This window comes from Zosterops lateralis (genome assembly GCF_965231275.1).
Source record: "Zosterops lateralis genome assembly, chromosome: 20".
NCBI classification, from domain to species: domain Eukaryota; kingdom Metazoa; phylum Chordata; class Aves; order Passeriformes; family Zosteropidae; genus Zosterops; species Zosterops lateralis.
This window is the reverse complement of record NC_139780.1, coordinates 9,589,810-9,605,041: the sequence shown is the minus strand read 5'-3', so window position 1 is coordinate 9,605,041 and position 15,232 is coordinate 9,589,810. Positions and strand designations below refer to the sequence as shown.

The window sequence follows — 15,232 nt, the reverse complement described above, 5'->3', positions numbered from 1 at the left end:
ATGAATCCCTTAAATAATTCTGTCAGTGCTCCCCACCCTCCTGTCTGAAAGAGAGCAGAAAACAGAATTTTCTGACTCTCTGGCAGCAGGGTGGGGTGTGACACAAAGGGATGGGGGGGGACTGTGGCAGCCGAGCCTCTCCAGAGCTGTCCCAGCCCATCCAAATGGATGGCAAAGGGGAATCCCTCACTTGGAAGATTCTCCAGCCACGGTGCTGAGGACAAACAGCATCCAGTGAGGACACCTGGATCCCCTCAGAGTCTTCCAGGAGGGATCACCACCAGCTCATCAGGGGGAGGAAGGGGACACCTTTACACTAAAAGAATCCCCATAATATTTGGAGCAATTGCTCCAGATTTATAAAGGATGCCCTTTGCTTTCACTCTGATTTCAGTCCCTCCTCCAGGGCAGCTCTTGGCACAGCCAGGCTCGGGGCCACCTCCCCAGCACCCACATCCTCTCCCTGGCACTGCAGCCACACCAAGATAAGCCTGGTTTGAGCCCTGCCCCAGCCACACACCAGCAAAAATCTGAGTGGGTTCAGCTGGGAGGAAGAATTGATCCAAACCCTGCTCCAGCTGCGAGGTGGGGGCAGCTCTGTCTCCCCAACCCCTGGAGCACAACAGAGTGGAAAACACGACTTGAATCTCAGTCCCAGCATCTCCTCCTCTTTCAGCTGCCCTGTGAATCGCTTCCCTTTTTCATTTTTAGAACAGCATCATTTGTTATCTGTGGGGCAGGGGAGGGAAGACCCTTACCTTGGCAAAAAAAAAAGAAAAAAAAAAAAAAAGAAAGAAAAAAAAAAGCTTTTTTCAAACAGAGCAGGAACTTCAAAAGGAATTCAGGATGATTAAATCCACAGTCAGGAGGGCAGAGAGGAGCGGGAGGCTAATAAATGGCACGCTCCACAGGTTTATGAATATTTGAACTATATTTCTTAAAAAAAAATTGTACATTACTGCAAGTTATTTAAAATGAGTAACTCCTTTTAATGAACCTGGCTACCATCACGCTGACTAATAGAGTAATAAAGAGTTTAATCCATATTTATGTACATTTTATGTCATTACAGTTGGTGCCAATAAATTAGCAAGTCCAATAAGAGTTTGATTTTATACCATCACTGCTACTAAATGTGTAACAACACACGCTACATGAGCACCAGCTTTTTATTTTATTTCTTTTTTAAGAGCCAGGCTGTACTAACAGAGACTAGGCACAGCAACCCTCTGCAGAATCAGAGCCTAGTTAGGGATGAGGCACGGAGAAAACACTTCTGCAGATGCCACTGGTGATCATGGAGAGCTCTGAGCCAGTTTAAAGGGATCAAATATTCAAAAATAATTAATATAACTACTTTTTTTTTTTTTTTGAAGGGGCATGGGTGGGAATCCAGACACCAGCATCTCAGGTCACTTCTGTCATAAAACACAGCACAGCCCCCACCACAGCAGGACTGCTTAGAGACTGGACATGGGGGGGAAAGGGCTGCCTGTGAGCAATTCCAGCTGGCCATGAGCAACTGGAATGGCCTTTGGGCTGCCCTGGGGAGCTGGGAGACCCTGCAGGTCACAGGGAATGTGATGCATCCATTTGGCAGGAGCCCGTTCCCCCACAGAAATCCCATATTTCCAGCCCCATTGGGGTTTTGGCTGGAGAAACCCACACAATTTGTGATCCCATTTCAGCAGCTGTCACCCTGCTGACAGCACAAAGTGCCTTCCCAAACTTACAGCTCAAGGAAGAAGCAAAACCAGGAGTAAAGCTGGAGTTGAGGAGCCCCGGGCAGGGTCAGAAGGGGCTCCCCCACTCCCACAGCAGCTCCTCCCAGAGCAGCCCTGGCTCAGGAGCCACAAGGAGGGCTGGAAACATGGAAACCTCACTCAGCATAACAGCTGGGCAAGGCAAGACTGAATGATCTGATTTTTTCATCCTCTTTTAAAGCACCAGTGATTTTCTAACACTAAAAACCCCAAAGATTTCAAAGCCCTTTAGCAGAGGTTGGCACCACGTCCCCACCTCTCTCCTCCATAATTACACTCCAGCAACCTCAAAAGCTGCTGGTAATTGTCATCCCAGTGGCCTTTTGGTTTGGAGGAAAGGAACAACTCTCTCAGTGGCATCCAGAGAGGAAACACCCAACACCACCCCATCAAACCCCCTCTGCAATTAAACACTGGGCTGTTACTGTGCTCCAGCAGAAACGCCTCCTACGTGGTGTCAGTGTCTTGTAAACCAAAAAAAAAAAAAAAAAAAAAAAAAAAAAAAAAAAAATACCATTGATCTGAGCAGGAAGAATTTTTTGTGTGTGAAGTCTATGTTTGGCCAGTGGGGACGTGGATTAGAGACTCCTTTTGCTCTCGCTGTGACTCAAAACGGAAAAGGAGCTCTGGTCAACAGCAGATTTTTCCCTGTTTATTTGCTTTGCCACTGTTGAACACAGATCTGAGCACCATGTGGGAATGAAAGGTGGTGAAGACAATGGGAATGTTTTGATAGGCTTCCAGAGGGATTTAGGGTGGTGCAGAGCTGGACAGCTGATACCTCCAGCAAGCTGATAAAAAAAAAAAAAATAGGCTTTTGTACAGAGAATCTTGTGCTTCTCACATTTTGTATGGTTGGTTGAGGGTGATGATGCACATGAAAACAAGCACGATGCAGGCAATAAAATACATGTGGATCTCTTGGAAGTTTATGACGCATTTCTTTCCCAAGTCTCCTAAAAAAACAGATTGCTCTGAGAAAAGAGGGAGTGGCAAATCACCTCCCCACCTCACAAAGCTGAATACACCCCCAAAAAAGTGAGCAGAGGGAGGGAAGAGCTGTTCCCTCAGCAGAGCAGAGAGGAAAGCAGACTGTGCTCATCAGCTGATGTGTTCCAGCAGTGTTTAACACCAGGCCCTATTAACAGGCATCAGAGGCAATCTGAAACTGCACAAAGCAAGAGACAATGTGACGATAAAGCAGCATTTTAATTAGCAGCAGTTCCTTCCCCAGCCCAAAAGGTTCCTTCTGTGCATTCATATTCCCAGAACAACAACCGCCTTCTTGTATTCCATAAATCAAAAAAAAAAAAACCACCCAAAAAAAACAACCTCATAAAACAAGGCACTGCAATTGCACATTCCACATAATGGTCCAGAAATAAATTAGGCAATAAATATCCAATAATATATCCCCATCAGCAGTGAAAATCTACTCCTTGGATAATCAGAGGGGAAGATGCCTTCCAGCAGCTCGTGTCAGGCAGCTCGAAACAGGTAAAACAACACAGAGTTCTAATAAATCTTTTATCACCTTTTCTGCTGAAGAATATAGCAATTGTCCTGGGTAATGGCTTCCCTGAGCCCTGTGTCCATCACCCTGATGCAGTTGCTGTCAAAGCCAGGGGATCAGAACAAGAGCCACTTGTCAAAAGCAGGCAGAGTTCTCCTTGCTGGGTGTTTGGTGCCAACCATCACTTACAGCATGTTTCTGAGAAGCTCAGGGCACTCACCTCACCCTGCCAGGAAACTCCCTGACCCCACAGACACTCCCTGGCCACGTCACAAAAATTCAGTGGTGATTTCAGCAGAGTTACTTTGCTCTGCAGAGGTGGCAGCAGATGGGGAAGGGCTGAGCGAGGTGTGGACCTCACACAAGCTTTGGTTCCTCTCGAAAAACACACGGGTCACATCCCTTAGAGGCTGATCCCAGAGAGTTTTTCATCTAAAGCAGAAAACTTGAAGGCTTGGTCTGCCTTCACTGAGGGCACAGCAGAACCAACCCTCAAATACACTCAAACAACCCCTAAATCCACTGAGGGCAGCAGGATCCTAAATACACCACGAGCATAGGGGAGCTGGTGCCCAGTTCTCAGAGGCTGCTCAGAAAACCTCACAAAACCTTTGCATTTCCATCCCAAACCTAGAGCACAACCCCAGTTGTCCATCCCTTCCCAGGAGCTCAGGAGTAACCCTTACCTTGCCAAAATCCCGCACGTCAAAGAGGTCAAAGGGATCAAAGAGGTCGCTGTTCCTTAACCCAAATTTGTCGTGGCACACTTTTAGGAAGGTCCTGATGTTCTTCAAACACAGAAACTGGGGGAGAAAAAGGAGAAAAGGAGAGGAAAAGTGAGTGAGACAAGCACAAAGTATAATTTGGGATAGTAAATATCTCAATTATTATTATCTCAAATTATAACTCGAGATAGTAAAACAGTTAAATGCAAGATGAGTGGAGCAGGGACTGAGAAACCCTCAGTGCAAAGGCAGCAGGAGTTTATTTGTTGTTTCTGAGGGTGTCAGGCTCCTGTGTTCTCAGCTGCACACCAGGAACACAACGCCCCTTTGAAAAACAAGTTTCTCCCGAGGTAACGTCGCCGAAGAGCTGCAAATACCAGGCCAGGACTTTTCCCTTTCAAGGTCAGAAGCAAATACAAGTTACAGGTGATGCTGCACACAAGGCCAGTGTTGAACACTTTAACCATTTCCAGCATGACCCCATTGGGTTCCCTACAGAGGGGACATATGTTACAGCAATAGGACAAAGGGGAATAGTGGCTTTAAACTGGCAGAGAGCAGGGATAAATGGATATTGGGAAGGAATTGTTCCCTGTGAGGGTGGGGAGACCCTGCTCAGAGAAGCTGTGGCTGTTCCTGGACCCCTGGAAGTGTCCAAGGCCTGGTTGGACAGGGCTTGGAACAAACTGGGATAGAGGAAGGTGTCCTAACCCAGGGATCAAACTACAACATCCAGGATCTGATCTACACCATCCCTTCTAAGCCAAACCTTTGGTTATCCAGCAAGGCTGACTGGCAGAGCAACATCAAGTTTCTCTTTTAAAAAAATCCTGTCTTTGGCTAGAGCAATAAAAGGTTGTTTATCCACAACCCTCAGGGATTCTGAAGCCTGAGAACTCCAGAGGGTCTTGCTCCTGGCAGCACAGGGGCTAAAGAAGAGGAAAAACAAAAATCTGCTTCGTTTTTGCAGCTGCATCAGCTTCATCCTTCATCAGCTGTGCCAGGCAAGAAACTTCCCTTCCTTCTGCATCTTCACCTTCAATTTATCGCTGTATCTTCAGGCAACTCTTCACTTATTTTTCAGTCAGTTCCTTCTTACAAATACCCAACAAACATGTCAGAATCCTTAAGGAAATCAACCCTTTAAGGGTGAATCATCTCCATGTGATGGGCAGGCAGAGGAGCCAAGCTGCCTTTGGGTGGATTGCCTGAGCTTGCTGCTGTCCCACGGCACAATCCCGGCTCCCCGAGCTGCCACCGGGCACACACCACGTAAAAAACCTCACCCGGGGTTCAAAGCAAAAGAAAATAGCTTAATTTTCTTTTAATTAAAAGAATCAAAGCGGAGTCTTTGGGGCGGCGGTATCTCCGCAGACTCGTCAGCGCTGCTTTGGGGAGCAGACACGAGGTTTTCCAGCCGTGGATTAGCAAAACCACCTCATTAACAGCGGGATGATTCACCTACACTGAGCAAGAAATGACCTTTTCCCCTTCTCGCCCACGCCACGGGTGACAGCAGAGCTCCCCCAGAGCGGAAGGTGGCACAGGACAGTCCCATCCCATCAGAGTCCTCTCATTAGACAAGCAGGTGCCGGAGGCAGAAATTGAAAACAAATCTGGTTTTCTAGGGCATTCCTCTATCTCACATAAACACTGCAGTAAATAGAAGTGTCTAGACTGGGAGGTTTTTGGTGGGTTATTTTTTTTTTTTTTTGGAATAGCTTTACAGGCTCTCTTGCTGACACAGGTTATTTCATAACTTTATCTCCTGGGTCTCTGCAAGAATTTTCACCCCAGGCTGCGTGTGCTGCTGCACTGCAGTCCCATTCATTCCAAAGTTCCAGCCTGTGCTTATTTTAAATCCTTTTAAGCCTCCAGTTTTGCGAGTTAATGGCACATGGTACAGCCACAATTACACACAGCAAGATGCAAACTTCCTCTGCAGACTCGCCCTGCCCCTCTGCAGCATTCCCTGCCCAGCTCCTGCTCCTCCCAGGCTGGGCAGGATCAGAATCAGAATCACCAGGTTGGAAGAGACCTCCAGGATCATTAAATCCAACCCTAACCTCAACTAAACCAAGGCACCAAGTGCCACATCCAGTCTTTTCTTAAACACATCCAGGGATGGTGAATCCACCACCTCCCTGGGCAGACCATTCTGGTACTTTATTATTTTTTTTCTGCAGCATCCCCTGCCCAGCTCCCGCTCATCCCAGGCTGGGCAGCATCAAATCAGCAACACAGAGTGGTTTGGGTTGGAGGGGACATTCAGGATTATCCATTTCCATGGGCTGGGACACCTTCCACTATCCCAAATTGCTCCAAGCTCCACCCAGCCTGGCCTTGGACACTTCCAAGGATGGGGCAGACACAGCTTCTCTGGGAAATCTGTGCCAGTGGAGGAGCCAAAGGCCAAAAGTGATGTTGCTCAGATGCAATCCAGATGTGGAAACCACCTCACCACAGCTGGTAAATGGGGAGGAGGCACCTGCCAGGGTGGCAGTGCAGCTCCAGGTGACACCAGCAAAGAGCCACCAGGCCACCAGCCAGGCCCTGAGTGCCAGCAGGTGACAAACCCCGAGGAAAAAGCGCCTCATCTATTTAAAGGTGAAAAAGGCCTGATGTAAAACACAACAAACACGACCAAGCAGGGCCAGCTCTGGCAGCAGAGCAAGGCCACCACGCTGCCCACAGGAAAAGTCACCACCCAGGGTGACAACTGCAGGTGGGTTTCACCCTCACTCTCTGAGCTCCCAAAGTCCAGCTGGGAACACCCAGCGTGGGTGTTGGTGGCACAATTCGCTCCTGGCACTTCTCCTGGGGCTGGTCTGCAAAGTGTCATCCTGGGCTTTTTATTTTTGTTGGCATTTTCAGGTCGCTGCTGATGGAGGGTGATGAATTCTTGGCTCAGGACTGTTACTCAACGGCCACATGTTAAAATTAGCTCCCATTTAACATGGGCTGTGCCCAGGCCATTTTACTCACCAGTCAATCACTGCTTTGGACAAGCAGGAGAAAAAAAGAGAGAGAGAAATCAATGTTCTCCACGGGGCTCACTCAGCATCTGTCGGGCCCAAAATCAGAGGTGTCATTTGGAGTGCTGAGCAGGGTCCTGAGAACCCCTCGGGTGCAAGGGAGCACCAACAACACAAATTCCCAGTCCTGTGCACCCAAAACAACCTTGGGATCCACCAGCTGTGGCTTCTGGGCACAGACACCGTGTTCAGCTCTGCAAACAGACCTGAGACCACAGAAAATTCCATGGCTGCCAACGTTTCCAGGCTCTGGGACAGCCACAGAACAAGTCCTGGGGTGGGGAGAACATCCTGGGCACTGCAAAGCTCAGCAGAGAGGGAAGGTAAAGCCAGAGGGAAGAGGAGACTGGAAAAGGGATGGGATTGTGCCAAACAGAGCAAGAAACTCGTCTGGTAAAACAGAACACCTTGAAGCCTGATAATAGATGAGAAAAGGGTGCTCAGCTCTGTCCCAGCCCTTGGGGGGCTGTAAAGAACCAGCACCAGACAGAGGCAGCAGAAGGGCCCCATCACCTGCACTCGCCCAGTTTCAGAAGAGCTCTGCTTATTTTTAACCACCCTGCAGAGTCATAAAGTGAATAAACTTCTCTGAACTCCCACTGGGAGCCCTCGGCCTCCCTCCTGCACAGGGGGTGGCCAACAGCCCCAATACCTGGGACCTCCTCAGCAGATGCTCTGTTTAAAAGAAAGTTTTATGATTTTCTCTCTTTTACTGGAATCAGTGAGTTTAGAGACTCCTCAGATGATCACAGGGTTGTGCTGCCGGGTTTTTGTGCCACTCAAACTCAGAAATGTGCTGGAGGTGCCTTCAGGGGAGGTCAAAAAAGGGATAATTTGGCACCTGGGATAACTCCACTTTGCACAGGGCCACTGGGATCTCAGCAGGGACATGCTCAGCCACCCCAGGGCAGGTAAAATGTTTCTCCAATTGGAAATTCCAGGTCTGGGGGAGGGAATCTTTGGGACTCAGCCCCTCAGTGCTCCTCACAGCCCCACTTGAGGCCCCTCCCTGCAGTCCCTGAATGACTGGGCACCCGTGGCACCTGCACAGGACAGGACAGGACAGGGGTCATTTCCAATGCAAATTCATCAGAGAGGAGCCAACCACAGGAGCACCTCGGGGTGGGCTGGAAACAATCCCAGCCCTAAAGCCTTGAAGGCCACACATGCTTCTGACACCCACCAAAGCTGCTCAGTGAATGGAAAACAAACCCATTTCTGTTGGAAAAGACCTCGAAGGTCGAGTCAGACCATGAGCTCAGCACTGCCCAGCACTCTGCTCAGCCGTGTCCCTAAATGCCACCTCCATACCCCATTAAATCCCACCAGGCACAGGGACTCTGTGGCTTTCTTGAGCAGCCAGGTGATGGCAGAGACAGACCAAAAGCTGGAGAATGAAGCAGCAGCTGCTGAACAGCCCAGCAGGGACCCAGGTGGGGTCTGGAGGAGCATCAAAGCAGCTCCTTGGGATGGACAGGCAAAGCTTGGGGATCTCAGACAGACTTCTAAAAAATGCCATAAAACACAAGGGAAGGAGAGAAATGAGGAGGATGATTTGGCCTGGAAGGGCAGGAACATGCAGCAGCTCAGAGCACTTTGGGCAGGGCCTTCAGGAGAAGGGCTGGGGCTGTGTGGGGAGCTCACAGTGGCACACAGGGTGTCTGGGCACACGGCCCTGGGCCCTGGGCTTGGAACGTGTCCTGGAGCTCTGCTGGGGGGAGAGAACCCTCTGATGAATGAGGAAAGGGACTTTCTTTAGCACCTCCTGGCCATGATGTCAGATTTCCTCTTATCTCACTGGGTGAGAAGTGAGTCCTCAACGGGGAGCTGGGAACGTCTGCTGATCACAGGCTCTGCAAATGGCAAGGGAGGCTCTCTCCTTGGGAAAACACATCATTTACAAGGGGAAAACAGGTGTCCCGCGGCACAAAGCTCTGCAGAGCCCAAGGATGCATCACTGAGCCAAAGGATTCACCTCTGAGCCACCCTGTGCTACCGTGATGTTGCAAAGGAACATCAAAACTCCCTCGGCTTCCTCCAACATCAGGAATGGAGAGAAAGTCCAAGGATGTCCAGTGGGAACTGCAGGGCTGCAGGGACTGGGTGGTCTTTAAGGTCCTTCAAACCCAAACCACTCTCTGATCTAAACCAGAAAATCACACCCTGTATCTGATCTTTGTGAGTGGCTCTGCCCCATCCAGCTCCCCTCCACACCAAGGGCTCCCCAGGACACTTTTGGGAGCAGCAACGAGTCCAAAGCGTCAGTGGAGCTCCTATTCCCCCCCCAGCAGCACCCAATCTCCCATGGCTTTGTTCCTGCTGGCTTTGTTCCTCCCCAGCTTCGCCCCATTGTCTCACTGTGCAGAGGCAGCACAAAACCCTCTCTGCAGAGAATTCCCCTTCCCATTTGGATTCAACTCGCAGCTCATCAATTACTTCAGATGGACAGATTAAATTTCAGCTTGTTGGACAGCAGATTTATCTATTGAGAAGTGGAGAATGAAATTATTTCTCAAACAGTTTAGCACTATTATTTCCCCCCCTCTCCCCTTTCAGAGCCATTCCCATTGCTGAGAGCTCCAGGGTTGGGCAAATTCCACTTAAGGAGGCTGATTAATGAGCCTGAAACACTGATGAGTGCTGACCTCTCCACAGCTTCTCCTTCTCACATCCACTCAGGAGCACCATTTATCCCCAGGAAAGCACCTGAGGGAAAGCAGACATGGATTTTAGCAAACTCCCAAAGCAGGGCACTGAGAAGAACTGGGGGAAAGGTTTTTCATTCCCAGGGGAGGTGAAAAATCCCTGCAAAAACTCAGCAGGAGCTTCCACTCTGCCCAAGAGGAGCACACCAGGGCAGATAACCCAAGCTCTGCTCTGGTCCTGCTCATCCTCACACCTTCACTCATCATCACCCTGGCATGGCTCAAAGGGACAGAGACCCCTCAGTCACCCCACAGGGACTTCCCATCGTGGTCTGTGGCTCTCAGAGGGAGGAGGTCTCTCAGTTGATATGAAACTCACAAACTGGAAACCAGAATAGACATGGAATTGTGAAAAAGTAATTAAAAACTACAAAATCAAAGTTAAAAAAAAAAAAAAAGATAACAGAGAGAGATTCTGGAACAACCTGTTAAATACCCCAAGGTCCCAAACCTCATCCCCAGAGGCAGAGGACGCTCAGAGGGGGCTGCTGTCACCTTGCCAAGCCCAGGGCTCCAAGAGCTCATCCTATTTCATTCAAGGGGAGTTTTCCTGCCTCCTGAACTCCCCATGAAGACTGGCAGGTTCATTTTCCCCATTACACACGGGGGAAAAAAATGGAAAAGCAAAAAGAAGGCTGAAAGTGTGGCTAGAACCCCCCAGCAGCTGTTGGACAGCTGAGAGTCCAACTCAGGGCTGGAGGAGGGGACAAGGACCTGGTGACATCACAGACAAGCCCAGATGTTTGTGTGCTGAGAGCTGAACTCCCACCAGCACTGGTGACCCCCCCAAAGCCCAAAACCCTCTCCCTGGTGCCAGGGCAGGCTCTGAGAGCCCGTGCCAGGAGCCAGCAGACCTCACACCCCCAGGGGAACGCTGTGTCTGTCTGTCTGTCCATCTGAGGGTCACCCCACTGACCTCAGGGGCTCCAAACGAGAGGAAGGAAGTTGCAATTTCCTGGAGAAAACGCTGGACCTGCTGCTGCTGACAGTGTTTCCCTCCTTTGTGGAGCCCTCCCAGGCTTGCAAACACTGGGAAAACCAGAGTTGTTGAGGTTTTAATTGCAGTGCCTGGGAAGGTTTCATCCATGGTGCTGACAAGGGCTGAAGTTCCCCCGCTCACCCCAAATCCAGCGGGTCCAACAGGCTCAGCACTGCTCCCACCTCCCCCAGCCACAGCTGTGAGCTTTGGGTAACCCAAACCCTCCTCAGGGAGGTTCTGGAAAACCCCAATCAGATCTCCCTGTTTCTGATTGTACTCTAGAACTTGATCTTTTAGGACATCTCTAAGGGACCTGAGGAGCCAATCCCAGGAAGAACAAAAGCTTCTGGCAAAACCAGGTGGGCACAACCCCTCTGTGACATCCCTGGTGTCCAGCAGCTCCTGGGGATGGGTGGCAAGGCAGGAAAAGAGGCTTTGCCCCTCTGAGTGTGGGGAAACCACTGAGGATCATCACCCTGCTCCAGAGAAGAAACACAGAAACTCCCAAAGTTCCATCAGTGCCACAGCAAATCCATCCAAGGTGGTTCTTTTGGGCTTTCTCACAGAATTCAGGAATCTCAAAAGGCTCCTGCATTTGTCCTGCTGACAAATCCAGGCTGGGCTTTCCTGAGCAGTTAAACGTGAGGCTGCAGAAAGCCCTGGGAGCAGAAGAGCTCAGAGGCTTTGCTCAACCTGCCCACATCTGGCTTCCTGCATGAACAGTTCCCTTCCACACTCCCCAGGCCCAGCCTTTGTCTCTTCTTGCTGGAAGAAACACAGCCCCACCAGGGGAACTCGGTTAAAAAAAAAAGGGGGGGGGGGGGGGGGGGGGGGGAGGAAGAAAAGAAAAAAGAAAAGAATGAAAAGAGAGATGTCTGAGCTCATGCTGCTGCTGAGAAGTCCTAACCTCATGTTTGCCTCACCCAGGCTCAACACTTCTCTCCAAAAACACAACCACAGATTAGAGATGGGACATGTGAGAAACAAACCCTGGTGGGAGCTGATGGAGGAATGAGATAACTCTGTGCGTGGGAAGGCTCCTGCTGAGAAAACTCAAAACACTTGGGCCAACCCAAAGGCTCTGAGACAGGACTTGACCTGAACCGTGACAATCAAATTATAACAGAGCACTCAGCTGCTCTTGAGGAACGGGAGGGGTTGTGTAAGCCCAGCTAGGGTTACACTGCAATCTCCCAGGGAACTTTCCAGGCAGGCATTGTCCTCCTGCTCCTCAGGCTGGCGCAGGGAACGGAGCTATGATGAACTTTGGATGGGACAGGGATGAGAAAAGCTCTGGGGCAGCTCTCAGCTGAGTCAATGGCAGCCAAGTCAGCAAATGGAGCCTTGTCATGTCAAGCCTTGGGTGCAGGCAGCAGCCTGCAAGCCTGGGCTGATTTAAGACGCTCCCACAACTCATTTTTGTCTCTTTAAAACTAGAAAAAAAATTTTTTCTGCCCTGAAAAAAAAAAAAGTGAAGGGCCAAGCTCTGACACTTTTGTGGAACACAGGGTGGGATTGGAGGGTGTCTGCAACAGGGGACTCCCATGTCACTCATGCAAAATTGTCAGAGACAATTAAATGATAATCAAAGATGCAAGCTGAATTAAAGATCTTTATGTATCAGTTATAGTCCCATATGAGCAGATTTTAAATACTCACATGTTCAGTGCCAGACTGGATGGGGCTTGGAGCAGCCTGGTCTAGAGGGAGGTGTCCCTGCCCATGGCTCTGATGAGCTTTAAAGTCCCTTCCATAAAATCTGTGATTTTATGATCTCCAAACACCCCTGAGCTGCCATTAGACAGGGGAACATCCTCATTTCAGGGCACACAGAAGCCTCACTGCAGACTCTGCTTTCTTAAAACATCACAAGAAATCTGACTTTAGAAATTCTGCCATTGGACCAACAGCACGAGCTCTTCCAACATCCAAAAGACTTTTCTGGGAAGAGCTTGTATGGCTGCCACGGCAGTATTCATCCACCGTGGGTAAAACGCAATTTTTCTGCACACAATCACTCCTTCCCAATCAGCCTCACTCCACTTTCACAAAGCCTCCAAAATTACAACTGAATTTTCCTTGGTGCAAGAAGTGCCAGGGTATCTGTAGCCCTGGTTTTGTGCCTGACGTGTTTTGGTTTTCTGAAATTCCTTTCCCAGGGAATTTTCTGTAAATAAGAGAAGTGCTTTTGTAACTGTAACTTTGTTATTCATTCCTTTTCCTAGGAGGGACTTCTTGATGTCCCTCTGCTCTGACCAATGTGAGTGAAGAGGTTTGTCTTTGTGTCACCAATCCAATTGGTCTGTGTGAAATGGTATAAAAGGGAGACACATCCCAAAAATAAAGGAGTCACTTTCAGCCTTCTGAAGCTCAGTCTGTGTCGCTGTGGTGTAAAACAGGGAGGCAGAACAAACAAACTCCTGCCACATCCACCCTACAGAGCCCGAGCAGGGAAATCACCCACAGGGAAATCACCCCTGCAAAGCAAACACTCAGCCAAGGAAAACATTTCTAATGCCAAGTTTGTGGCACCTTTTACCTTTGAAATGGGTGATGGAGGAAATAAAAGCCTGGGAAAAGTGCAGATGTTTGCTGTGGTGAGATTTGCCCACCAGACAAGACCTGGAGGGGATGGGGAAGCTCCCAGATCAGGGGAGCAGCAGAGGAGCTCTGCTGATGCTTTGGGAAGGCTGAACCTGGAACAGAGACTGGGCAGAGCTGGAGAATAAAGTGGATATTTATTGAAAGGGCTTTAAGGAAACACTTTGGGCAGGACAAGAACCTGGCCAGGGCTACATCCAAGGTGGATCCAAAAAGGTCACAAAATGGTCACAAAACGGACAAATGGTCACAAGGTCTCACAATTTGATAAGTTTTGGTCCATTTGCACATTGAGGTTGAATTGTCCAATCCCAGCTCCAGGCTGTGAGGTCCCATCCTTCTTGTTCCTCCCTCCAGCCCACCCTTGTTTGTGCTTTTGGGGCTGAAAGTTGTCCTTGGTGTGCAGCAGGAAAAGGATTTGTTTTGTGTCCCTGCTGTGTGCAGAGCTGAGTGACACTGACTGTGAGCTCAGAGCTGCACCCCTGGGCACCACAGAACATGAAAATCATGAAAACTCAAACTTCAGGCCTCCCTGCATCCCAGGAGAGGGAAACAACCCAGTGACAGGCACGGTGACACCCGGGCTGGGTGAGAGCTCCTGCCAGCTCCCCCCCACCCCCAGAGCCCTGCTGAAAACCAGGCCAGTGGCTTTGGAGAGAAACAACCCCAAAATGTCACCCCCAGGGGCTGGGATGGCATTATTAGAACAATTCTCAGAATGTTTCTCTTAATGGCACCAGGTAATGATGCTGAAAGACACCCCCCAGCTCCTGCCTAGAGAAGGAATTAAAACCAGAACACTTCTCACATTCTGGAGAAGTGATGCAGACCTGCACACCAAATCAAGCTGCATTTTCACAAGATTGAGCCCAAAATGTGCTTTTTATAACAGGTCCCTGGATGCTCGTGGCAGCACAGCAGGGCTCTGTGCTGCCATCAGCCCCTCAGGGCAGGGCTGGGGCTGCCTTGAGCAGCTCAGCACCTTCTTCACCCCAAAAAAGCAGCAAAAATGAGGTTGTGGGGTGCCCCTGGGCCAACCAAGCTCCTCCAATGTGAAAAACTCTCCTGTGCCACAGGACCTACAAGCCAGACCTTGCCTGGGGAGGGAGCAACCACTGCCCAGCCGCTCCTCTGAGCCTCCTGGGTGGTGGGCAAGGGCTGGGCAGAGAATCTCCAGCTGTGGGCAGCAGCAGGAGCTGCAGCAGAGCTGGGGAAAGCAGCCTGGGGTGGCTGTGGCAGCACCTGGAGGCTCCCTGTGCCTGGGGACAGGGACGGACAGGCAGCCCCAGGCCCTTGGAGTCACTCAGGGCTCCCTCCTCTCCCCAGCTTTAAATAATGAATGTTTTTTGTTGTGTTTCAGTATTGGGGAGAGGCAGTGCTGGGAGCAGGAAGGGTTGTTTGGTAATTTAAACCAATTTAAACCCAGCCTGGGATGAACCCCCTGCACTGCATCTTCCCTCCAGGAATAGGGAAATGTCAGAGTTTGAAATTATAAACCCACAGCTGGGTACTCAGACCCCCCCTGGCATCAGGAGAAGCCCCCCATGAGTCTCCAGCAGACTCCAGAAAGCTCCAGAGCACATCCCAAAATCCTCCTTGTCCAAACAGATCAACCCCAAATCCATCCCTGTGTCCCAGGAAAGGAAAACCCACCCACAACCACAGGCACAAACACCCTTTTTTTTTTTTTTTTTTCTGCCTAAAGCACTTGTGCTGCCCTGGGCAATTTGCATTCAGGGTATCAGTTCCTCTCTTTTCAGCACTGCAAGGAAATTAATTAACTGAAGAGTAACTGCAAGTATCACCAAGCTTGGGAGGCCGAGACAGGAAATCTGAAGGTTAACCATCATATTTAATGTAGGCACATCTGAGATAAAAATCAGGATGAACTTTGATCAGGGGGAGGATGAA

The 15,232-nt window shown here is 49.8% G+C and overlaps 1 protein-coding gene across 1 annotated transcript in view; it reads right to left on the bottom strand.

Moving 5' to 3' along the window:
* The window catches only part of VAV2 (vav guanine nucleotide exchange factor 2), a 133,490-nt gene that overhangs the window by 99,891 nt on the left and 18,367 nt on the right, over positions 1–15,232 (bottom strand). Inside the window, exon 2 of the mRNA XM_083875701.1 lies at positions 3,963–4,079. Within this exon, the coding sequence (XP_083731827.1) occupies positions 3,963–4,079 (117 nt within the window). The remainder of the gene's footprint in view (positions 1–3,962; positions 4,080–15,232) is intronic.